Here is a 26,634-nt window from a genome sequence, read left to right on the forward strand (position 1 = left end):
CAAGGAGAAACTAATAAAGGCATTTGTTCTTGTAATGATTCACCAGATATACACCACTGGTCAAAGGTTTTAGAACACCCCAATTTTTCCAGTTTTGTATTGAAATTCAAGCAGTTGAAGTCCAATGAACAGCTTGAAATGGTACAAAGGTAAGCGATGAACTGACAGAGGTAAAAAAAAAAAAAAAAAGGTAAGGTTAAACAAAACTGAAAAATAATGTACATTTCAGAATTATACAAAAAGGCTAACAAGGAATGGGCTAACAACTTAAAACAGTTCTGCAGCAATGGAGGTTGATCAAGCCTCGAAAGTTGTTTTTAAGTGTTATGATGTTCTGTCTCTCTTCTATCGTTAATTGCCTTTTCCTCACCATTTTTATAGTAACACACTACTTTCTGTAGTACAATACTGTTCAAATAATGCTCACAACGGTATGGTACCAACTGTATTCCAACACTACTTTTATGCAGACAGAGGGGGTTGTTGTTGTTGTTGTTAGCCTGTACTGGACGGACCTCGCCCTGGCCTACCACCCTCCCAAGATAGGTCACTGTCGCCTTACCAAACTCACATTTGGCGAGGTTGACAGTGAGTGAGGCTTCAGTGAGACGATCAAAAAGAGCACAAATGTGGGCTAAATGTTCTTTCCAAGAGTTGCTAAACACCACAACATCATCCAAGTAAACTGCACACCCAGTCAGCCCTGAGACCACACGATTCATCAGGCGCTGAAAGGTGGCAGGGGCATTCCTTAACCCAAATGGCATCACCTGGTATGAATATAGCCCTGAAGGAGTCACAAATGCCGAAATTTCTTTTGCTCTTTCAGTTAAAGGGATTTGCCAGTACCCCTTTAAGAGGTCAAATTTACTGACAAATTTAGCTGAGCCTACCAGATCAATACAATCATCCATTCTAGGGAGAGGATATGAATCAGATTTAGTTACTGCATTGATCTTCCTGAAATCAGTGCAAAACCGTGGCGTTGCATCTGATTTAGCCACTAATAAACAAGGTGAGGCCCAACTAGAAAAAGAATGGTCTGCAATGTTGTTATCAAGCATGTACTTTACCTCAGCTTCAAGCATTTTCTGTTTCAACAAAGGAACTCTGTAAAACCGTTGTTTTATTGGCTGAGCCTCACCCACATCAATGTCGTGCTCAATCCAGGAAGTGCGCGAGGGTGCATCTGGAAACAAAGAGACATATTGCCTGATGATACTTTTAATGTCAGTGCGTTTATTCTGTGACAAATATGCTAACTCAGTTTCAAGATTTGCCAGAAATTCTGAGTTTTTTAGGCGATCCTTTAAAACAGAATCATCTGGGGAAACTACCCCCTCTTGTACATCTTCTGACATTGTTTTGTCAGGAGTCTCCCCACTGATAACCACCCCCACCGGTTTAACAACATCAGCTGATAGAACCCCAACATCTGCAACAGAAGAAACATAATAAGGCTTCATTAAGTTGACATGGCACAACTGACTTGATTTCTTCCTGTCAGGAGTAGATATAATATAGTTGAGATCTGAAACTTTCTTCAGTACAGAATATGGTCCACTAAACTTTGCTTGAAAAGGTGAACCAATGACAGGCAAAAGTACCAGCACTTGATCTCCTGGACTAAACTCCCTTAGTTCTGACCTACGATCAAAAAGCAGTTTCATTTTATCCTGAGAAACACTCAATCTTTTCTTAGCTTGTTCTACAGCTTCATACAATCTGCGTCTGAAGTCACTCACATAAGCCAAAACATTCTGGCTTGGGTCAGTAGTTAACAAGCCATCCTGCAAAAGAGCCAAAGGGCCACGAACAGTGTGACCAAACACCAGTTCATTTGGACTAAATCCGGTACCCTCTTGTGCAACTTCCCTAGCTGCCAGAATTAGCCAAGGAAGACCTTCCTCCCAGTCCCTGTTCATTTCTGTGCAGTACGCCCTCAAGAGTGACTTCAGGGTCTGATGGAAACGCTCCACAGCTCCCTGGCTTTGTGCATGATATGCACTGGACCGGTTATGTACTATCTTAAGTTGTTTTAAGACCTGTGCAAACAAGCGAGATGTAAAATTTGAGCCCTGGTCAGACTGAACTACCTTTGGAATGCCAAATATTGAAATAAATTGTGTCAGAGCCTTTAATATAGAACGTGATGTGATAGACCGCAATGGATATGCAGCTGGATAACGAGTTACCTGACACATGATGGTAAATAAGTACTCACTGCCAGCCTTTGAACGTGGCAGAGGACCAACACAGTCTACAATAAGGTGTTCAAAGGGGTTACTCACTGCTGGAATCGGATACAGGGGTGCTGGCTTCAGCTTTTGATTTGGCTTGCCAGTCAGTTGACAAGTATGACATGATCTGATAAAAGCAGCAACATCCCTTTTAAGACATGGCCAAAAAAAATGTCTCAAGATGCGATCATATGTCTTCTTCACACCTAAATGACCTGCCTGTCCACCATGTGCAGTTTTTAAAACCAATTCTCTAAATTTACTAGGTATAACCACTTGTATAACAGGGTTTCCAACAAAGGCTTCACCCTGCGGAACCCATTTTCTAACCAGTAAATCTCCATGTAAATAGTAGCCTGCAGCAATGCTACTTACTTTGTCAGGTGAAGTAACTTTATCAAAAAGAGTTTTCAAAGTAGCATCACGAGCCTGTTCACTAACCACCTCAGCTCTCGAAACTGAGAAACCCACTGGAAAAGTAGGTTGTTCAGTCATTTCTGATGACACACTGGGGTCAAAGTCAGCATTTAATTGCTCTTGCTCCAAGACATCTTGGTCAGGTTGTGAGAGGAATGCAAGATCAGGCTGAGCTTTACTCCTAGCACGCATTACCACACATGCAGTACTTACATCCTGACAAGATGACACATTTTCATCTCCCACCGTTAAAGGTACTGGTGAAGCTGTGACAATAGGAGATGGAGAAACATCTGGCCACACAGAGCTACCCGCCAAACCGTTTCCCAGAATGATGTCCACACCGTCCACTGGCAGAGCAGGACGCACCCCCATAGCCACTTCTCCACTCAGCAGGTCGCATTCCAGAAGTACTCTGTGTAGAGGAACAGTCAAGACAGACAAACCAAAACCTCGGGCTAACACACTATCTCCTGTAGCTGAATCTTGTGAAAATGGTAATACAGATTCCACTATAAAAGAATCTGAAGATGCTGTGTCTCGCAGTATCTTAACTGGGATTTTAGCTCCACCAACAAGAGAAACAAATCCTTCACTAACAAAAGGTAAAAAATCTGCAGGTATGGACTTAACTGCCAATTCCTGAACATGTGTTGAATTAATAGGGTTCCGTGTCTTCTGACCAGGCCCCAACAAAGCTACAGGTTTGGCATCCACCAGTTTCATCTTACCTTTAGATTTCAGGACAGGACATTCACCCTTCCAGTGACCTTTTACTTTACAGTAGTGACATATCTGCTGCGAAGGGCAAGACTGGTTCCCAAATGAAAAACTCTTATGTGAGCCAAAACGTTGTGAAATAACAGGAGTGCGAACACCAACATCCTTAGTGCCTCTCCAATGTCTATCAATAGAATCACCCTTGTGGATCAAAAAGTATTCATCAGCCAACACTGCATCCTCTGACACGTTGTTAACTTTCCTTTCATTAACATAAGTGGTGATATGTTTGGGTACGGAGTCCTTGAATTGCTCCAGAATAATCAACTCTTTCAGATCCTCCAAAGACTCAACATTAGCCGCCATGCACCACCGATCAAAATGGATCTGAAGATCTCTGCTGAACTCAACATATGTCTGATCATCTGCCTTTTCCCAATTTCTAAACTTTTGCCTATATGGTTCAGGAACTAGTTCATATGCTTTCATAACCGCACGCTTAACCTTTGCATATAAATGACAATCTTCAGCGCTGAGTGTTGAATATGCCTGTTGAGCCCTGCCTGTCAACACACACTGAAGCAAAAGGGTCCTCTCTGTGTCTGACCAACCCTTTGAATCTGCCACACGTTCAAATAACAAAAAAAATGTGTCCAGATCACCTTCATTAAACCTAGGTATTAACCTTAAATTAACAGATACATCAAACGAACCAGCCTCTACAAGTTTCCCATCTCTAATTAAAGACAACCTGTTTTGCTGAAGTTCCAACTTCATCCTTTCAACCACCTGCTTTTCCCTCTCAATTTCACATCTCATCTTTTCCTGCTCCAAAGTCATCTGTAATTTAATCTTGTCTTGTTCCCATTGTAATTTCATTAGCTCCTTTTGTTGCTCAAAACTCAAAGCTGGATTGACACAAGGATCATTAACAGAAGAAACGCCAACTTCCTCACCAAAAAGCCCTTTTTCCTCCAGATTAGCCATTACTACTGCTTTAATTGTATCCTTCAGCTTCTTATCAGCACTAGAAATACTAATATCATAGTGTTCGGCAATCTGTAACAATTGATCCTTTGTAAATCCTTCTAACAAATCCAAATCAGGAGAATGAATAAAGTCCAGTACTTTTTCACTCATCCTGAGTATGTAAAACTGACACTTGAACCAGAAAACATGTAGAGCAGCAGCAAGAAAAAAAAAAACCTTTCCCCCCCTGCCTAACCAAACCAACTCGCTCAACCCTATGGTCTTCAGCACTGTACTGGTGGCGGGTTCTTATACACCTAAAGCCCGCTTGTAGAAGTGGCAGCTAACTGCCCCCACAACTACTAGGGAGGTGTTCCCGAGACAACCGCTCTCAACCACACGGACAGCACACCAAAAAAACAAACTAAAAAAACAAACTGACAAGTCCCTGACTTGCCACTGAACCTAGCAGGGGAAAAGTTTGGGTTTTTTTTTTTGTATTTTGAGTTCTCTGCTTACTCTTAATCCCATTCACAATCCACAATGTCAACCAAACATCTGGTCAAGTCTGACGAGCAAGTCAACAATAGGCAACCAAGCTGCAAACAATGGTCTCATTAACCCTCATCCCTGAAACAACAACTTCACTTAAATGGACGAGCCCCCACTTTGTCATGACCCGGCTCAGAGTCATAACAAAACAACCAAACACAACCAATATGGTTAACCAAAATTTATTATACGTGATAAAATTAAGCCAAAATAATCCAACCAAAAACAAGAGCCAAAACTGAAACCATACCTGGCCAGATGACAAATAACTCAAACAAAAGAACAGGAGGTCTGGGCTGTGCAGCAGCACAGCCCAGAGTGAGCAGGGAAGAGACAGAGACTGAATGCCTCTCAGGCTTTATAGCCACACCCCAGGTGATTGCAGGAGACAGGGCACCTGCAGGGCCTAGAATTAGAGCATCTAGAACTGAAATAAGGAAAAGAAAGGCTGGGCCGTGACAGAAGTAATTAAGAAACGTTGGGACACCTTAGGGCTGCACGATTAATCGATTTTAAATCAAAATCTGATTTTTTAAAATTAGGACGATTTTTAAAAAAGGGAAATCGTAAAATCGATTTCATCTCTCTCGTGCTTCCAGGCCGCGCGCTTGCGGGCTACCGTAGGCTCTTCCTCCTATCAGTGACAGCGGTCTGTCACAGAAGTCCGTGTAATGACCGGACTTTAAATGTGTTAATGAGCCCGCAGTACTTATAGCAATGTAAGCCATGGCTTCACGCACGGATCCCGCAACTGAAATAGAACTGCATGCGGATCATTCATCTTACGTTGTCCCGGATCCGTACCGTACTGTCTTCCTCCGAACCGGGTCCAGATCTCGGGGTCATCAGCCTCAGCAGAGGAGCCTAGACAGCCCTGTGCCCACACACATCCACCAGCTCCACAGATAGAATCCCTCCAGTGTGTCCTGGTTAGGTCTGTTCCACACACAGATCCCCCAGTTTAAATAGAACCCATGGGGATCACTCATATTAATGTTTTCCACGCACACACGACTGATGCCTGTCACTGACTTACATTGGTATCACTTCTGTGGGCCCAGATACCCCAAAAAGAAAAAAGAAAAAAACTTTTTTTTTTTTTTTTTTAAATAATTAATTTAGTCCTCTTACTTGCTAAATTTTTCATTCACAAAGGCAAGTTCTGTAACACAAAACCAAATATTATTTATTTTTTGAAAGATGTTGAACTTTATTTAAAGCTGTTAGATAAATCTGGAAACAAAAAGGCTATAAAAAACATAGGTATTTGCTCTGATTTGGACATTGTAGTGTACACCCCCTGGCAAACTTATGTTATTTTCTTGTTGTATACATTGTTTGTATACTCTACTTCATTCAATAAAGATTTAATTAAAAAAAAAAAAAAAACTTCTGTGGGTTCATCACATGATCCCATCACAGATTTGAGATCAGAGCAGTGCCTTGCACTGTGGGCTGCTCACGAAAACAGCATGCTGACTTCTGTTGTCTTTTGTAGTTTTACCCAAAAATCGAAATCGAAAATCGAGTTTTTAGAGGAAAAAAAAAATTGGGATTTTTTTTGGCCAAAATCGTGCAGCCCTAGGACACCTGTAGGAATTGGTAGCACCAACTTTCAAGCCTTGATCAACTTCAATTGCTGCAGAACTGCTTTAAGTTGTTGACCCATTTCTTGTTTGCCTTTTTGTATAATTCTAAAATGTACATTATTTTTCAGTTTTGTTTAACCTTACCTTTTTTTTTTTTCTTTTTTTTACCTCTGGCAGTTCACCGCTTACCTTTGTGCCATTTCAAGCTGTTCATTGGACTTGAACTGCTTGAATTTCAATACAAAACTGGAAAAATTGGGGTGTACTAAAACTTTTGATCGGTAGTGTACCATCTAGTGTTTCAGGGTTTATTACCCCGCCCCCTGAAAAGGGGGAAAGAGGTATTGTTTTTGGTTCAGTTTGTTTGGTCGTTAACACTAGCAGCAAAACTATTGGTTGAATTCATACCAAATTGGGTTTAAAGATTGCCAGTGACCCTGAACAGATCTGATTACATTTGGGAAAAGTAGGTCAGAGTTCCAATGTTTTGTTGTTTTTTTTTAACATTTAAAATCTTTTTTTTTTTTTTTTTTCCTCCATATTTAGTTAGAATGGGCAAAATATAAGATGTCTGTAGCAGCAAAACTATTTATTGAATTCATACCAGATTGGGCTTATAGACTGCCAGTGACCTAGTACAGATCTCACTACATTTACTATTTTTTTTTAGGAATTTTTAAAATCTTTTTTTTCCACTTACTTGTAATGGGCAAAATTTCAAATGTCTATAAAAACATCAATTTTGTCTAAATTTACTTAAACTTGGCACATATATATAGGCAACTGATATGCTGACATCAGCACATGCATAGACATGATGACATCAGCTGGATTGATGCCAAAATAAGATACAATAGACCCTTTTACTGTTAGTAAACAGCAATGACGTAGATGATATGTGCACGCATTCTGGTGACAGAAAGATGGCAGAGTATAATGGTCTGTCAAGCTACGTGAGGGGATTAACAATAAGAGATTGGGAAAACTACGTGATTAACTGAACTTTGCCAAACAGCAACTGACTTCCAGATCCGTATACTATTACCAGGTGTTTGGAAGATGTTACAAAGTGGCCCGATACATACACATATTAAGTAGAGGATCCAAGTGTGTATACTAGAGAGAAGTTATGTGCCTACAAGTCACTGGATGCATATAACAATGTCGTCTGTTGTCATGTGCAGAATGTGAAATACCACGACATAAACTCTGAGTTTTGTACCAGATTCCTGCGTTGGGTACCCACAGGTAACCCACAGAAACAAGTGGGGATGCGTGAAAAAAATCTATATATATTTTCATGGGCACAGGTAAAATTAAACGAAATGCAGGCGGGTAGCAGGCAAGGAAGTGAAAAAATAAAAGAAGGTTCATGGATGAAAATAATTTGGAGGACATTTAACAATGATGATCATCTAATTTCACCGTGGTTTACCACAGCCGGTTTGTTAGCCTATATTGTGAAGTGAGCTTCACCTCTATTTACATCCAGCCACAGATGTCATTTAGCAGCATATATTAGAGAATTATTGATGGCATGCGTTTCACCCAAGCCCTTAAAAGTGAGTTACTGTGTAGACCAGTGGTTCCCAAACTTTTTTGGCTCGTGACCCCATTTGAAAGATAAACACTTCAGAGTTTGTCAAGCCTTTATGTATTGTGATTGTCTCTCTAGTCACCATATATTTTTTATTAGTCAGTTTTTGTTTTTATTTTTATCAATTACTAGAACTTTAAGGCGACCCCATTTGAATTCCTGGCAACCCCACGTGGGGTCCCGACCCCAAGGTTGAAAAACACTGGTGTAGACAACGTGTTTAATCACGGGTCGGGTCAGGTTGCGGGTCTAATGTACGTGGGTACAGGCAGGTGCGGAATGGACATTAAAAAAAATGCAAGTAGTGGGTTGGGTTGTGGTACTCAGCTTTGCGGGTACGGGTTTGGAAAAAAGGACCCGTGCAAGACTCTGTTTTGTACTTGAAAGGCAGAAACCCTTCCAAGTCAGACAAGGCTATAAGATGACTATGTATTGTATAAGTACTATGAAGTGAATAAACCAGAGCTCTATGTCCTATCAGCAAATTGTACCTGTATGGCAGGGTGAGTATTATTTTCTCTTATTTTATCCTGTCGGTTTTCTATGTTCCTCTGACTTTGGCAGTAGTGTGTGAACAGCAGGGTAGGGTCGGGATGGCAGGTGTCAAATGTGAAGTGTCAGATCTTCACTTTTTTTATATCTGCGTTTAACACTCGGTGGTCTCGTCTTCCTCGCTTAAAGTGAATAGGGTGGCGCAAATAATTTCTCGCCTTGATGCGAGCGCAGCTTTTGATGACATTGACAGTAAAAGGGTCTATACATGCAAGGGGCGGGGTTTATTGTGCCTGGCACCACTTGTTCAGTTTAAATTGATTGCTAAATCACACACAGAAGCTGTTAATGTTTTAATTTTGCTGAATAAGAACTGAATTTGGCCTTGTTTTTACATGTGCACTTTGGACATGTTACTTCCTCATGTCTTGTGTATAACTTTCCTCTTGTTGCATTATTTACAAATTTTTTTATTTTGTTGCATATTTTGAATATTTTTTTTTTTATCTTGTACTGCCCTTTAGTATGTATTATCCAAATGTTTAAAACAATATATGACTGTGTGGTTTCTTTGGATGTTGGCACCAGGGTCAAAATAGGTTTCTAATGGTTAAGGGACATTTTTTAATATTTACCCCGATAATTATAAACATCTTCTAATGGGCCTGGTCAAACACTGTCTTGTTTTTGGATCTGCTCCTAGTTTTAAAAAAAGTTACAGCCATATGAAGACGGACATATCTACTCGGTGAAAGCACATCTCGGAATTGCAATTTTCTCTTTTTTTTTTTAAATATTTAAAAAAATTTGAAAAATTTAATAAATGAAGTTCTTTTTTCCATACTTTACTTTTTATTATATGTATCCAACATACTGTGTTGACATTTTTAAACTGCCTTTTTCAAAAAGTAATTTAATTGCATGTAAAGTTTGGGCCTGGAGATTGTAGGCATTTGAGCCGTTACCATGAAATTAGTGGGGTTTTTTTTTTTAATGGTTTTACTTGGAACTGGATCATGAAAATTACCGAAAGGTATTTATACCTACTTTTTTATATATAAATTATGGGTAAGTATGTGAACTTTACATGTCTTTTTCTTTTATTTGTTACCGATGACTCTTACTTGCACTAAATATTTTAACAAGCCATCCTGAGCACATGGTTACGTAACATTTACGCTTATCAAGCGTACACAAATATGAATTACCATCAACTAATGTATGGATGAAGAACAGGGTGTGTCAGAATTAGTACAATTTATTCCCTTGTAAGAATTTATTAGGTATATGTATCAAAGACATTGGGCACATGTCCATCACAAATTTTGGTTAATTGTCTAGAATTTTTCTATCTAGTTTTCTTAAAATGTCCTCACAAGAATACCTATATGATATATTCTGTGATATGATTTCATGGCCTTTTAGGTACCTAGAGAAAGTAGCAGATTCATTAGCCTACCATGCAGAGTAGTGTCTTCCTCACACTCCTACCAGATGAGGTAGAGAATTGGGTCGAAGCTTCTATGTATGACTTTATTTGATAGACTGAGTGTTTGGGTTCCCTCCTGAGGATATGATAAGTGAGTTTTAAGTTCCAGCAGAAAGCACAAATTATAATCTTTTGTTAACCATGATAGATAAAAGAATAACATTTAGGTACTCAATTTAATTATGTACAGTTACTTGTTCATTACATTAGCTATGTTATATATAATAAAGTTGTAATTGGAAACCTATCTGTTTGTTTACTTTTAAAGTATTCTGTGCTTTTGAGACTATAGTCTGTTTTGATCCGGTACTCAGTGGGCAATTTGATCTGTTACTTTCTTTTGCCCCTAATGAAATTTTAATTATGGCACTTTTTTGCTACAACACTAACTGGTGTTGTAGAAACACATATTAGTTAACATATTCAATTGTATTTTATGTGAAGTATGGCACTTTTTTGCTTCAGCACTAACTGGTGTTATAGAAACACATTAGTTAACATATTCAATTGTATTTTATATTAAGTTTTGTTGGGAACAGGATATTTTAGCCATTTGAGCAAGTAAAAAAAACAATTGAAATTATTTTTTTTATTCGTTGCCAGGCTTATCCCCCCCCCCCCCCACACACACACACACACACACACACAAGTATATCATTTAAGTAAATCATCATTCTTGCCATATCAAAGTACTTATAAATACCTACTAACATATGTTTTAAAAGTTACTTTAGGTTATTTAGTTAAAACAGTATACCCATTTGAACAGCAAATTTCTTGATCCGTTACTGCTAGACCAGGCTCTATTATGAAAATGTTTACCAACATATCATATGGTTAGAATAAATTATTGACCCCACAACAAGGAAATTCACTGGTCAAGGAAGCGATAGATTAAAGTGCAAGAAAAAAGTGCAGCATATAACAGCGACAAACAATATATGTAAATAAAAAATAACAATAATAGAAGTAGTAGTAGTAAGTATGGAGTATGTAGGGAGAGAAATATAAGGGAAAGACTTGTACATTCTTTTCTTACAATTTATACAACACACAACTAATTGACTAATCGAGAAAATTACGACTCGTCACTACTAAAAAGCATCTATAGTTTCAAACCTGACAGCGGCCTTAACTCGACTAAACCGGCAAAACAACCAAGTACAGTCAAATGACAGGTTGAATTAGCGTGTCACTTATTTTAGTTTAGTCAAAAAGTGTGAAGTAGTAATGGAAGATTCATTTACACCAGAGCCGCGTCAACTTCTCATTTATCGCTTAGGGTTAGACTCCCGATAAACGCGTCAAACGCTCTAATATGACCAGAAAGTCGTCTCACCTCGTTTACATTGCTCTGTGACAGATTTTATCAGCTTCCTGGGGGAATATTTCTGTCTGAGAAGGAACCGTAAACACTGGGAGGGTGACATCTTTGAAGACAGCGGTATGCACGCCGCCATCTTGGTTTCAAATTTCATCAACCAAGCTTTATTGACAAACATAGGTTAACAGGGCGGTTCTCATTTACAGCCAGCAGGGGGCGACGTTTCATTAAAAGACAAATTTCCACTTAAACGGGACAGAATGTCTTAATAAAATGAACAGGTTTGAAAAGCAGTCGGAGCTATCGTTTTACAGGCACTGAAAGTCAAAGAAAAGAGAAGAAGATGGATACACAAATCCAGGAAACCAAACCTAGATTTGTGAATCCTGATTCGTGTCGGATAACATTAATTTATGCTGTATTTTTGGGTAAAATCATACCTGAAATTATGTATTGTTTTGGCTAACATTACTTTTTAATAAAGCTCTTGGTTTCATGATCAGATCTTTCATGTTTTTTATCTTCATTTTGTGATTATGAACCTTGTGCTCTTACATGATTAGTAAACTAACTTAAACTGAGGCTAACCCAGTTTTTCAAATACAGCACAAAGCTACAATGGCATATTAGGGCCACATAAGAAAATAAAAACGTTTTTCACTACGTGTGTAAAATATCGATATCGACCTGTAATTTTATGATAATAAAGTCGAATACAAAAACAATCACAATGTTATGAGAATAAAGTCGCAGTTATAAAAAAACCCTCATATTTTAACAAAAGTGTCATTCGTTTATGAGCTTAAAGTCGTCATATTACGACAACAAAGTCATAATATTACAAGAATAATGTAATTTAAAAACAGGAGGGAAAAATATCAAAATTTACAAAAATAAAGTCGTACCCTGCTCGTCCACAGCAGTAGTGTCTGTGTTGTATAAAGTACTTGATATTAACTAGACATAAATATTGTCAGTACCAGTAGATCATGCACTGGGGTCAGTACTCGATATACTGTAAATGGACTTTGAATCAGCTGGTTCTCTGCCAAGTTTTGGACCCTGGTTGTCAGTAATGATGAAACCATGTATATTTGTTTCAGGTAAAAATAGCGATGATCCCCTACACCCTGGATGCCAGGATATGCGATTTTGGGCCACGTCAATGTTCGTGGACCATTTGTTCTTTGGTAGCTTGTACGGACTGATGTTGAGTCCAATTGTCCTTAATTTAATTTCATATTTCACGTTTTCCCGGTCTCGCTGTGTTTACCGCTATACTCCGTCTTGTTGAGCCGGTTGGTTTTTGCCACTCAGTCTGACTTAGAGGGGCGTGGCCCAGGGGGGAAGTGACGTATGTGCTTACCCTCTATCAAAGACATTTTCATCTTATTACAACATACTTCTTACAACTACTACTACTAGTACTACTACTACTACTACTATGGTACTATGGTACTAAAACTACTTACTATTCCTCTTTTATATGTTAGATACATTTAAACAATAAGACTTCTTTGCTAGAATTACCATTTGAAATTGTTTAATAAGGAAGGAAAAAAAAAAAAGAACACGCTTGGTATATGTTACAACAAGATCATTTCCAACATTCAGAAAAATTTATGAAAATTGCTCAGTATTAATGTGAACATATTTTCTTAAAACATACTATTATGTTATAATATGAAAACATTTGTTAGAATATGTAATGATCCTATTATACTGTGATGAAAAAAATCTCTGATTATATCATATCATATTGTATTAATAATATCAGTAATTAAAATAAGTGAATCTGAGAGGGGATGCAAACCCTGCACATGGAGGAAAGAGACATCTGTAATGGAGGAAAGTGACAAACACACCCATTCAAGTTGCGTGCTGTGAAGTTTCCAGGTGAGCTGCATGAGAGGAGAGTGCAGAGGCAGTGGCATTTCCAGTTAAAAATGGACGTGGTGGACACAGGAGAATATATACATGAATAAAACCCAGAGCAAAACACCACCTGACCAAAACAAACAAACAAAAAAAATCATCACCCACTAAGTAATAGTCTAACACCAGCAACAAATAAAATCATACTTAACTGTACAAATATGAACACCAAATAAAGTGGCAATAGCACACTATTATATACAATCATTGACAGAAGGCTTGTTGCATAAGGACAGCTTGCAGAAAGGATGGACAGTGGAGAGAGGGCTGATATTTCTAGTGTATCAGTCACTGAACTGCATCCCAATCACTGCAAATACTGCAGAAGACCTACTGGAGGCCGCATAGACCCAAGATTCACTCAGAAAACATTCACGTTTGGTGGCAGAAAAATCTTGATTTGAGGTTACATCCAGTATGGGGATGTGTGAGAAATCTGCAGAGTGCGTGGTAACATCAACAGCCTGAAGTATCAAGAAATTCTTGCTGCCCATTACATTCCTACGGAGCCCCTTTCGTGACATGTGAGGAAAAAAATATAAATGTTTGACATGGGCCCCTTTTTCAGCCCAGGAGTTTCACGCCCAAACCAGCCCACTTTTTCAATGGAGGAGGAATTTTAATAAATTAAACAGTAGCTAGCTCTTACAATGCCTTTATATTGGTTATAAGTTCAGTTATATGTTGGTAACTTAACAGAAAACACTTCACTTTAACAATATGTTTAATTAAAATTTAAATCAGATAAAGATTTATTAGGTAAAAAAAAAATATGATAAAGATGAAAACATATTTACCTTTGTAGAGGAGCAAAAAGTTTAAATTAAAATAATTCAAAATTGCATTTTTCTTCCCAACAGAGGTGCTCTATTGTTAGGTAGTGGCAGATCCAGAAAAAATGGAACGGGAGGAGGGACAATATATACATACATATATGATATTTTTCTCTGAATTGTCATATTCCTTCTCAGCAGGACAGCTTGCTTTGTTTACAGAACATACTGTGATATTTCACAACACAATATACACTTTAATCTTAATTAACTGTGAAGCTTAAATATAAACGTCAGAGCCCTAAAAGTACCAAGATGATCAGACAGGTCAGGTAGGTCACAGGTCATATATATATATATATATATATATATATATATATATATATATATATATGTGTATATATATATGTATATATATATATATATATATATATATATATATATATATATATATATATATATATATATATATATATATATGCCTGTTCGTTGTCTGCAATTTAAAATGAGATTATCAGCACAAAAATAGGTTAATTCCAAATGCTATTTCCAGCATCCCTGGCCAGGTCGGACATAATTGGTCTGATTTACGGCAGACTTATGTCACTATGACAACCACACACCGACTGGCAGAGTTAACCCTGAGAAGTAAGTTGAACGACTGAGGAGTAAGATCTGTCCGTTTCCTATAGAAAGGTATTTCTTGGATTAATTTTGTTGTAATGGTGGACACTGGAACTGGAGCTGAAGTGGCAGAAAGAAAAAGAAAACTAAACGTGACAGTTATAGAGCACCGGCTAAATCGACCTCTGCATTGAATGGATGGAGAGAACTAAGGGAGTTAAAAGGAATAAAAACAGAGCTGGAGTTGTCCCTCTTCCTTCTACAGAAGTAGAGAATGTTTCTGTTCTTTATACATATGCACTGGAACATTGTATTTGACTACAGTAGCTGTTGGTAGCTCAGTCAACCACTTAGTAAATGCTTCTGTGTTAGCCAAAGGGCTAGCTCTGTGACATCAGTAATCTGTTTTAGTTGGAGCATTGTTTCAGTCCCAAAGTAAGGGCTTTGTAAGGTGAGACTGAAATGGTTCTGTATGGAATTTAATGTTCATGCCGCGGCCTGGATACTAAACTGTCCTACCGAGGTGAAGTTAGCAGCAGGTTGGATATTCGACGGACATTCAAAAGCCATTGCCTTAGGGACTATCAATAAATTACTGCTCTAAATGTTTTTCTTCAATAGCTTCTCAGTCTTGTGACCCAGTGACTCCAAACCAGTCTCAAATTATTATAATAAAGAGGACCTTTAGGAAACACCACTTAATATTTCTCTCCAGTCTATATTAATATTTTTTATGAATATTATTCTTTTTTTTTTTTTTAAATGTCTGTTTCTCTTCAATAGATTCTTAGTCATGAGTCCCAGAGACTTCAAACCAGTCTCAAATTATTATAATAAAAAGGACCTTTAGGAACCACCACTTAATACTTCTCTCCAGTCTATATTAATATTTTTTTATGAATATTATTCATATTTTTATGAAAAAATGTCTGTTTTTCTTCAATAGCTTCTTAGTCATGTGACCCAGAGACTTCAAATCAGTCTCAAATTATTATAATAAAGAGGAGCTTTAGGAAACACCACTTAATATTTCTCTCTAGTCTATGTTAATATTTTTTATGAATATTATTATTATTATTTTTTTTTTTACAAAAAAATGTCTTTTTTTCTTCAATAGATTCCTAGTCATGTGACCCAGAGGCTCAAAATCAGTCTCAAATTATTATAATACAGAGGACCTTTAAGAAACACCACTTAGTATTTCTCTCCAGTCTATATTCATATTTTTTATGAATATTATTCATATATATATATATATATATATATATATATATATATTTTTTTTTTTTTTTTTACAAAAAATGTCTTTTTTTCTTCAATAGCTTCTTAGTCATGTGACCCAGAGACTCCAAATCAGTCTCAAATTATTATAATAAAGAGGCCCTTTAGGAAACACCACTTAATATTTCTCTCCAGTCTATATTAATATTTTTTATGAATATTATTCATATATATATATTTTTTTTAACAAAAAATGTCGGTTTTTCTTCAATAGATTCTCAGTTATGTGACCCAGAGACTCCAAACCAGTCTCAAATTATTAAAATAAAGAGCACCTTTTGGAAACACCACTTAATAATTCTCTCCAGTCTATATTAATATTTTTTTATGAATATTATTCATATTTTTATGAAAAAAATGTCTGTTTTTTTTCCAGTAGATTCTCAGTCATGTGACCCAGAGACTCTAAACCAGTCTCAAATTATTATAATAAAGAGGACCTTTTGGAAACACCACTTAATATTTCTCTCCAGTCTATATTAATATTTCTTTTTATGAATATTATCAAGCACCACTTAATAACAGCATCAAATATCTATTTTTAATTAATACTTCCTGAAAATATATTTGCAGTTATGTAAATCATAGAATTTGACTTTGGAATTATTTCTGTCTCTGTGTTAGACTATAACTGGAAAACCATAACACACAGAAACTCTGTGCATAAATTTAAGACAGAAAACAGTGAAAACACCTTTTACAGGCTGAATAGGGAAGTTGTAAGGGGCCTCCCTTTAACATTCAATGAAATCTGAATGAAATCTGAAATCTAAAGAACTTAAGGAGGAGTGAAAAGGACACTGGTATAATATAAAAGGAGATTATTTGATAAAACTCAAGGACAGTCTCCCTAAAATAGCTCAAGATGTGAGTAAATATTGATGGTCATTAAATTTCGCTTAACCTCCTAAGAGCCAGGAAATTTCAGCAAAGTGCAAATATTTTTCTATATTGGAAACATCATGATGCAACAGTTTTTTTAGACGTAGTTTTTAAGTTTGTAATGGAATGTTCTTTGTGAAAGACAGTTTTCTTTTTTTTTTTTTTGGATAAAGTTGTGTAACCCTTGTCCCCAAATGTGGACAGAAAACCCATAACTGGGTCTGAGGAGGATAAGCTTTTTGCTACAAGATTTTTTGCACAGCATCGTGAAAATATATCACTTTAATTTCCTATCTTGCACTTCATTCACAATCACTACATGTGGACACACCACATTATTTTGTTTTTTCTTTTGTCTATATTCATAATTAATATTATAGCATTTTATGGGAAAAACAATAAGCACCTGCTTGCAATGGCTTACTATTCACGTGAGTCAAGGACAGCAAATCCACACCAGATGTTTTCTAAAGAGGAACTGTTTAATTTTGTCGCATTCAAACTAAAATGCATTAAATAACATATAAAACAAACAAACAAAAAACTAGATACCAAGGTTATTACCATTAACGAAAACTAACGAAATGACGAAAACTAGAATTGTAAAAACATTTTCATTAACTGAAATAAATAAAAACTATAATTAAAAGAAAAAAATGATAACTAACTGAAACTGTATTGTGTGTTTACAAAACTAACTAAAACGCATAAAAATTATGGATAAAATTCCCTTAGTTTTTGTTTTTGTCAATGTCGGATTGATATGAAATCGATTTATTTAGCTTTAGCAATTTTAGCCAGCGCCCCCATATGGCACTTCACGGTCTGTCACTTGTGTTCACTTGTGGTTTCCAGTCGTCTTCTGGTCCCCACTCTACCTGGAAACATGGAGACTAAAGTTGGGAGAAAGCAGCAGAGTCCTGTGTGAGATTTATTTGAATACGACGGTGAGGATGATAAAAGATATGATGAAAGTAAAACTAAACTAAAATTAAGCATTAAGAAAAAAAATGAAAACTAGCAAACCTGCTCTAAAAATGAATTAAAATAAACTGAATTTGAAAAAAAGGTAAATCTAAATAAAACTAAACTATAATGAACTAGAAGCACTCGGAGAGCGCAGACCTCCGCCAAGGCTGATCAGTGGCCCCCCCCGTGGGCCCCCCCACCCCTGATCACCACCAAAATTTAATCATTTCTTCCTTATCCCATTTCCAACAAACCCTGAAAATTTCATCAAAATCTGTCCATAACTTTTTGAGTTATGTTGCACACTAACGGACAGACAAAACAAACAAACAAACAAACAAACAAACAAACAGACAAACAGACAAACCCTGGCAAAAACATAACCTCCTTGGCGGAGGTAAAAATCCAAAACTATTATAACCTTGCTAGACACACAACGGACATTCCAACGTTCTCTCTTTGGCCTTTTCAAATGTCTTGCTGTCCATTACTAAGCACTGGACATGGAACCACCTGGCACACGTGTCACATTGGATCTGTTGCAAAGACAATACATTTTTTAAATTATCTTAATATTTCACTTATTTTTCTGATAAATACTTACATTACACCATTTAATCATGTGTGCAAATTTCCATATTTTGATTATTATTGGATTATAGCTCACCAAGTCAGTGATGGGCGGTCCAGATCCTGGAGGCTTAGAAGCCGCACATGTTGCGCAACATGAGTGCTCTTCAAAGACTGTAAAATTGAGTATGTATTGTTTTTCATTTACAGTGTTACACATAAAACAGTGTTTCATAAGCACACTTTGAATATACCTGATGCCTCTAGCAGTTTAACAGCAAGGATCTCCCTCTCCCTTTACATTTCCATCTTCGACGTGTGAAAGCTGATGTCCGGGATCAAAGGGAAGGCCTGCATCAAGGCCTCTGCAATCTAAACAAATAACATGCCTAGTACACAAATAGCCTATTATTCAATAGATTGAGGTATACCAGATAGTAACCGTGATAATGAAGACAACAATTCATTATTACATTGTAAATTATATTTGCAAAGATCTGTTCAAATCAAATTAAGTTTTATACAACAGTTGCATGACATGGAAATACACAATACTCTCAATTTACCTTGACAACAACAACTCCACAATTGTTGCCATCCTGCTGAAATGGGGGGTTTAATACTCCTCCTGTCCACTTCACATCCACCCAATCTGTTCTCGCATGGCACGTCCTCCTCATTGTGAAGTACTCACAAAGTAGGGGACATAGTTGTTGATGGTGTTAAAACACAATTTCAGATCACAGACCTTTTGTTACAACAGTAATGTTATCACTTTACCATCATTAGTCAAGTCAAGTCAATCTGTTTTTAGAGACAGTCTGAGGTAAAATCCACATCAGCCGGTCAAACCACGATCCTTGAGAACCTGCTAATGATAAAACACAAGGACTCCAAGGAAGAAGTCAAGTCAACAAAATGCAATGACGGGACGTCTCAGTAAGACAGATAGTGAGAGAGAGAGATAGGAGCTTTGTGGGTCCTGACCCCCAGCATTCTCAACCTGCAACTGTATAATAAGGGACCAATCTGAGGTAGTCCAAACTATATGGTTGAACAAAAAGGAACAAGGAGAGTATGACTGCCTCACATGATGGTTTCACTTAAATGTTTATGAGTAAGAGGAGGCAAGATGGCCGCAGCGTGAGTGTGTGCAGCACAGGCCTGTCTGATTTATGCAATATCTTCTAATTCTCACCATCTCTGACACCAATACCAATTGTACTTGTTTGTTATAAGAATGGCCGAAGATCAGATCAACCAGCTTTCGATAAAAATTGTACTGGATGGCCTGGAGCAACTCAAGTGGGAAATGCGGTCCCACAAGCCAAGGTGGATCCCATTCATTCACAACTCAGTTCCACTGAATGCTCTCTGAACACGCTCGGTGATCATGTTGGAATTTTGGATCAAAGAGTCGGGAAGACCGAAGATGATATCCATGATCTCCGAACAAAAAATAAGGAACTACAACAACAAAATGTATACCTCATGGACAAGGTGGAGGAACTGGAAAACCGGAGCCAAGCGTCCAACCTGCGCGTCATCGGCGTCCCAGAATCCGCGGAGGGCCATGATATCCTCGGCTTCATGATCCAGCTGATTCCGGAGCTAATGGGATGGGAAAACTTTCCTTTTCCGCCAACCATTGAGAGACGCCACCGCAGTCCTACCGTTGTCCGGAGCGCCAGCGAACACAACAGCACCAGGCCAAGACCTATCCTGATCAAACTGCTCAATTTCCAGGATAAAATCAAAATTCTTCGTTTGGCCAAGGAGAAGGAGCTGCGCTTTAAAGGTACTCGTATTCACATATTTCCAGATTACAGTGCCGGGCTTACGAAGAAGTGGCGCAGTTTTGAGCTGTAAAGCGTAAACTTCGTGAACTAAACATGAAATACTCACTCCGGTACCCGTCCACACTGAGTGTCATGGTTGACGGCAAACTTCAACAGTTCACCTGTCACAAAGCAGCTGAAACGGCTTTCATGTCTCTCACAAATCCACACATTTAGCTCTGGCCAGATTATTGATATAAAAGTATAAAAGAGCGACTGTTGTCAATTTCCTTTGGGAGCCGATAATTGAACTATGTTGCAGGATTCCTGTGTTCTCCTCTACGCTGGATGATTTTGTTTATTTATTTTTTTCTTTCTTGTGACTTTAATTCCTGTTAAAACTTGTCACAACTTGTAGGATGTCCAGCTGATTTTTGTTTACATTTTCCTTTTCTTCTTCGGCCTTGGCACATTTCGCTGTCAAGGATTTACAAAGACTGAGACATACTGTCCCCTGCAGGTTGGGCGTGTAATGACCAGTGCTCTACAGATGACTGGCTAACTGATAGCCACTATGAATCTGCTCTGTAAGCTTTCATATGCGTCAGTTCCAATTTCAGACAGACCTGGTGTTAACTAGGTTTTTGTTTTTTTTTTCTCTCTCTTTTTTTTTCAAAAGTGATGGATCTAGAAGCTGTGGTTTTATTTTCTGGGGGGGAGGGGGTTGGGGATAGTTCTGTGTATATGTGTGTGTCTTATGTCTGTTGGTCTGTTGTATGTGTGCGTTTTTGGTTTTCTTTTACCTTTGTTTGCTTAGTTTTAGTTTTTTCTACTGTAAACATGATCATTCAGGGCTGTTTTCTCTTTCTCCTCTTGTTTTTTCATTGCCCTTTTCTTTTTTTGAACTTCTATGATAGTTAATAGTGTTATCAATGCAGGCACTAAGATTAGATTTGCAACCTGGAATGTTAGAGGTTTGGGGAAATCATCTAAGATTAACCAGGTTCTCCTTCATCTCAGAGATCTGGATGTAAAAGTAGCTTTTATAGAGGAGACCCACTTAAATGAATTAAATGTTAAAAAATTGCACAAAAACTGGGTATCACAGTTGTTTTATTCATCATTTAGTAGTAATTCGCGTGGTGTTGCTATTCTCATTCACCATTCTGTTCCATTTAAATGTGAGAAAGTAGTTACGGATCACAATGGTCGTTATGTAATAATTTCAGGATTGATTAATAACATGGCTCTAACCTTAGCAAATGTCTATGCCCCTAATATGGACGATGAGGGATTTTTTGTGAAATTTTTCTCCACAATCTCTAATATTGAATCACATTGTCTTATTATTGGTGGAGACTTTAATTGCTGTCTGAATGATTCATTAGACAGATCTTCAGCTAAACAGTATACTTCTAAATCTACTTCAACAATTAATTCCTTTATCCGGGATTATGGGGTATCAGACATTTGGCATAGGTTTAATCCAAATAGTTGTGAATATTCTTTTTTTTCTTCTGTTCACCATACATTCTCACGGATTGACTATTTTTTGGTTGACAACAAATTATTATCTTTAATTCAGAACTGCAATTATCAAGCTAGGGTCATTTCTGATCATTCACCTCTTACCATGGATTTTCTCTCATCACAGTCAGTTTGTCGTCCTCCATGGAGACTAAATACTCGCCTCTTATCAGACTCAGATTTTTTGTTGTTAATTGGCAAGGAAATTGACTCCTTCGTTAACACCAATAGCACGCCAGACATAAGTCATAGTCTACTATGGGAATCTCTGAAGTGCTACCTGAGAGGACAAATTATTTCATATGCTTCTCTGCAAAGGAAAATATACCTAACTTCTATTAGAAATATAACAGATAAGATCTCAGAGTTAGACCAGTTATATTCTATTGCCCCTTCTGATGATCTGTATAAACAGAGGCTTCTTCTCCAAACAGAATTTGATAACTATTCTACAGTTCAAGCAGAAGACATGTTCTTGAAGTCCAGACATGCCTATTATGAATTTGGGGACAAACCAAGTCAACTGCTGGCACAACAGCTGAGAAAATCCATGGCTTCGAAAATGATACATGAAATTCAGGTGGGTGACAGACTTACCTGTGACCCTGGTGAAACACCTTTATGTTATTTTATAATTCATTGTATTCATCTGAAGCAATCTATGATAAAGAGGAATTACAGGGCTTTTTCAAGGATCTTAAAGTTCCCCAAATTAATACTGATAAGGCCAATTTGCTGGAAAGCCCAATTACTCTTCAAGAAATTCAAAAGGCCATCTTTAACATGCAAAGTGGAAAAAGTCCAGGTAGAGATGGGTTTTGTACTGAATTCTATAAAAAAATTTCAGAGTGATTAGCTCCTCTTCTTTTGAATATGTACAATGATTCATACTGCAATAAAAAGCTTCCTCCCACATTACGTGAAGCTCAAATATCCCTCTTACTGAAGAAAAATAAAAACTGTCAGCTCTGTACTTCCTATCGCCCTATTTCATTGCTAAATGTTGACATCAAAATATTAGCTAAAATCCTTGCTACTCGTTTGGGAACAGTAATGCCTGAAATTATATCTCCTGATCAAACTGGTTTCATTAAAAACAGGTTTTGTTTTTTTAATCTAAGACGTTTGTTCAATATAATTTATCATCCAAATAATTCTGCGGTTCCTGAAATGGTTATCTCTTTAGATACGGAGGAAAAAGCATTTGACCGCGTAGAATGGAAATATTTATTTTACACACTTCAAAAATTTGGGTTTGGTACGATCTTTATTTCTTGGGTGAAACTATTATACACTGCTCCTGTCTCTTCAGTTCGCACAAATAATACTTTTTCCAATCAATTTCCTGTCAGCAGAGGAACGAGGCAGGGCTGCCCCCTCTCACCCCTTCTTTTTGTGTTAGCTATCGAGCCGCTAGCATTAGCTTTGTGTCAAAATACTGGAATTAAAGGTATCACAAGAGAGGGCCAAGAACAACGTGTGTTTCTTTATGCTGACGATTTGCTTTTGTTCATATCCGACCCAGATACCAGTTTTCCACGTTTTTAATATTGTCAAAAAATTAGAAAGATTTTCAGGATACAAGTTAAACCTTGAGAAAAGTGAGTTATTTCCAGTTAATGCTGCAGCTTGTAATTATCCACCTGACTCACTTCCTTTTAAAACAACCTACCAGTTTTGATTATTTGGGCATCACTGTTACTCAAAAATATCCCGATCTTTTTTCCATTCATTTGCAAGCTTTACTAGATCAGACAAAGTCCACCCTGCATCGCTGGTCCTCTCTTCCTTTATCTGTTGCTGGTCGTATAAATTCTGTCCAAATGAACATTTTACTTAAATTTACTTATCTTTTCCAATGTTTACCAGTTTTTATCCCCAAACATTTTTCAATAAACTAAACGGCATCTTATCAATTTTCATTTGGAATGGCAAGCCACCACGGCTTTCATGGTCTATGCTGCAACAGCCTAAAAAGTTGGGAGGAATGGGTGCTCCAAATTTTATCTATTATTATTGGACTGCAAATATATGACCAGTTGTCCACTGGCTTTATGAACATCCGGGAGCTGATGCGCCATCATGGCTACAACTGGAGGCAGCATCCTGTCACCCATCCTCTCTTCCAGCTCAAATTTTTTTAAATACAGTTCCTCCAACCGATTATACTAAAAACATTATTGTAAAATGTACTGTTAAAATTTGGATTCAGTTAAAGCATCATTTTAATTGGACATCAATTTCTGGATAGGGGGATTAAGACATTTGCTTATCTGTATGACAATGGCATATTCATGTCTTTTACCAATCTTATTGATAAATATCAGATTCAAAACAGAGACTTTTTTCGCTACTTACAGATTCGTGACTTTTTGTCCAAAATGACACCTCAGTTTCCTAATGCCGCAGAAATAAATCCATGTGACTCAATTTTAGAACGTCCCCAAGCACTGAAGGGAATCATTTCAACGCTATATAATAAATTTCTAAATATTCAAAATTCATTTTCCTCTGTTTTAAAAGGAGAATGGGAAACTGAGTTAAATTTAACAATTTGTGAACGTCTATGGCTTAGCATTTTAAAGAGGGTTCACACATCTTCCGTCTGCGCTAAACAGTCATTTATGCAGTGTAAAATCTTACATCGCTGTTTTTGGACCAATCAAAAGATGGCAAAGATTTTCTCTGATGTAAATCCAAACTGTAACCGGTGTGGTGCCGCTCCTGTTAATCATGTTCATATGTTTTGGTCTTGCTCAAAACGTAATACTTTTTGGAATAATATTTTTGCTCTGATTAGCACTGCTTTGGGTAAATCAGTGCAACCATGCCCCCTACTGGCTATTTTTGGAGTTTCCTCTCCTGCACTGGGATTATCCAAAGCCCAAAGTGACTTGATAGCTTTTTGTACACTATTGGCTCGTCGTATGATTCTGTTTAAGTGGAAGGAACCTCTGCCACCCACTTTTGTGCAATGGGTGCATGATTTACTTTTCTTTTTAAAGTTGGAAAAGATGAACTTTTCTGTTCGTGGACAAATTATTATTATTATTTTTTTATCAACAATGGAATCCTTTTTTTCTCTACTGTCAACAAGAGTGTCCTGCTGTCACCTATTTCCTTTTGATGGAGAAATGTGTTGTTGGTTTGCACTATATTGACTCAGCCCTGAGTATTGTAAAGAGGAGTTGATAAAGTTATTTATCTTGTTGCCTTTTTTTTGGGGGGGGGGGGGGGGGGGGGGTTGTATGTTTGTTGCATGGTTTGTTTGTACATGTTGTGTCTGTGTAGTTTCCTGTGTATGGCTACATGTTTGTGTAAATGTATAATTTGAAATAATACAAAAAAGAATTTAAAAAAAATGTTTATGAGTAACACTGACAGTGGTTATTAAGCATCAAAAATACTGCTGTACAGAGTACAGTTTTTCACTTAGCTGTCAGTTTTTCTGCAGTGTCACTTATAAAGGCCTATCTTACCTTGTTTTGTCTTAGCTCATCTTATTTCCCAGTCATCCAGTTATCTAAGTGTTGTAATGATGATGATACTAAATATGCATTGCTTTGTCACCTACATATTTTTGCTTGGAGAATTAATATAGTTTAAATGTTGACTTACTGTATTCTTTCAGCTGCATGTTTTGAGTGATCAAGCTCTGACGACCCACGTGCTGGATCAACAAGGTACACCTTACAGGTTTCTGCATTAATGTCTTGAAAATAGCAAAAAGTTGGTGTAACATTAATTTTTTCTTGTTTAACTGACTATGTATTACTGGTTGTAGAAAAAGGAAATCATAATAAACAAATCTGAAAAAGAAAATATGCAAGAAACTATTACTCACCAGTAATTTCCAGTGGTTGCTGTTGACCAAAACAAATGACATAACTGTCATGTCGGCTTTTGGACTTTGTCTGTCTTTTCTGTTTTGTTTGTCATTTCCTGTTTTATTTTGTTAAGTTTCCCTCATGTGTCTTGTCTGTTGTCTTTACTTCCTCTCCCTGATCGTGTTCACCTTTTCCCTGATTACTTGACTCCTCCCTGATTGTCTCCACCTGTGTCCAATTGTCTTCCCGCCCTCTTGTGTATTTAAACCCTGTGTCTTCCCCTGTTTGTTTGCCAGTTTGTGCTCTACAACTCGTTTGTGTTCACTTACCAGCGTTTCTTGGATCCTGTTCGTTTGTCTGCCGTGTTTAACCTGTTTTCGTCCCTCGACCACCGATTCAGCCTGTTCCTATCCTGCCTGCCTGTTCCCGACCTGGCTCGTTTACCCGACTCTGTATCTGCCTTCTCCCTTTAATACCTCAGCCTCCAACGATCACTTGTGCTTCGACCTTCGCCTGAATTACTACCGTGAGTCAGCCTGTCCCACATGTACCGTTGCTTGTTTGACTGTCTTTCCGTGTATGACCTGGCTTGTTTATTGACCACCCTCTGTCTGTCCCTAGTGGGGATTCCGTTGGGGTTTTCCTGGCTCGGCCAAGCTGGTCGTCTGCTGTATCCACCCGCAGCCCAGACGTTTATCCCCGGAACCAGAGGCTCCACAGAAATTATATTATCTCTGTGTTATACCTTGTTCTCTGTAAAAGTGTTTAATAAAAACACTAAACCTTATTTACTTGTGGTCTTGCTTTTGGGTTCTGCCTTTGTACTTAGCCTTTCACAATAACAGCTCTGCAGTTTTCAAAGTTTACCTGTTATATAATCAAAATGAATGAAAGGTAATGTTTTCATTCTGATGTACATGAATAAATAAATCACACTTCAACTCCAACAATCAGGTAATAGTGTCATTGTTGTGCTTAGTGATTTAGTTATGTTCATACACAAGAAAATACAAGGTAATAGTAATCATGGTTTGGGTTAATTTCAAAAGATTTAATCAAAATAGAAACACGCTTGACAT

General features: G+C 37.5%; 1 protein-coding gene and 1 long non-coding RNA gene across 2 annotated transcripts in view; both read right to left on the reverse strand.

Annotated features, from left to right (window-relative positions):
* afg1la (AFG1 like ATPase a) overlaps positions 1-11,531 on the reverse strand; it is a 54,224-nt gene extending 42,693 nt beyond the window's left edge. The window contains exon 1 of the mRNA XM_030127049.1: positions 11,405-11,531. Within this exon, the coding sequence (XP_029982909.1) occupies positions 11,405-11,525 (121 nt within the window). The 5' untranslated portion in view covers positions 11,526-11,531. The remainder of the gene's footprint in view (positions 1-11,404) is intronic.
* Positions 11,532-18,169: 6,638 nt separating this feature from the next.
* LOC115414027 (uncharacterized) lies at positions 18,170-20,621 on the reverse strand. The gene is made up of 4 exons (XR_003934537.1): positions 18,990-20,621; positions 18,678-18,795; positions 18,521-18,597; positions 18,170-18,389 (listed from the first exon to the last, which is right to left on the reverse strand). It is a non-coding gene; the product is annotated as an uncharacterized LOC115414027 (long non-coding RNA).
* Positions 20,622-26,634: the final 6,013 nt, after the last annotated feature.

This window comes from Sphaeramia orbicularis, chromosome 22 (genome assembly GCF_902148855.1).
Source record: "Sphaeramia orbicularis chromosome 22, fSphaOr1.1, whole genome shotgun sequence".
Classification (NCBI taxonomy): Eukaryota; Metazoa; Chordata; class Actinopteri; order Kurtiformes; family Apogonidae; genus Sphaeramia; species Sphaeramia orbicularis.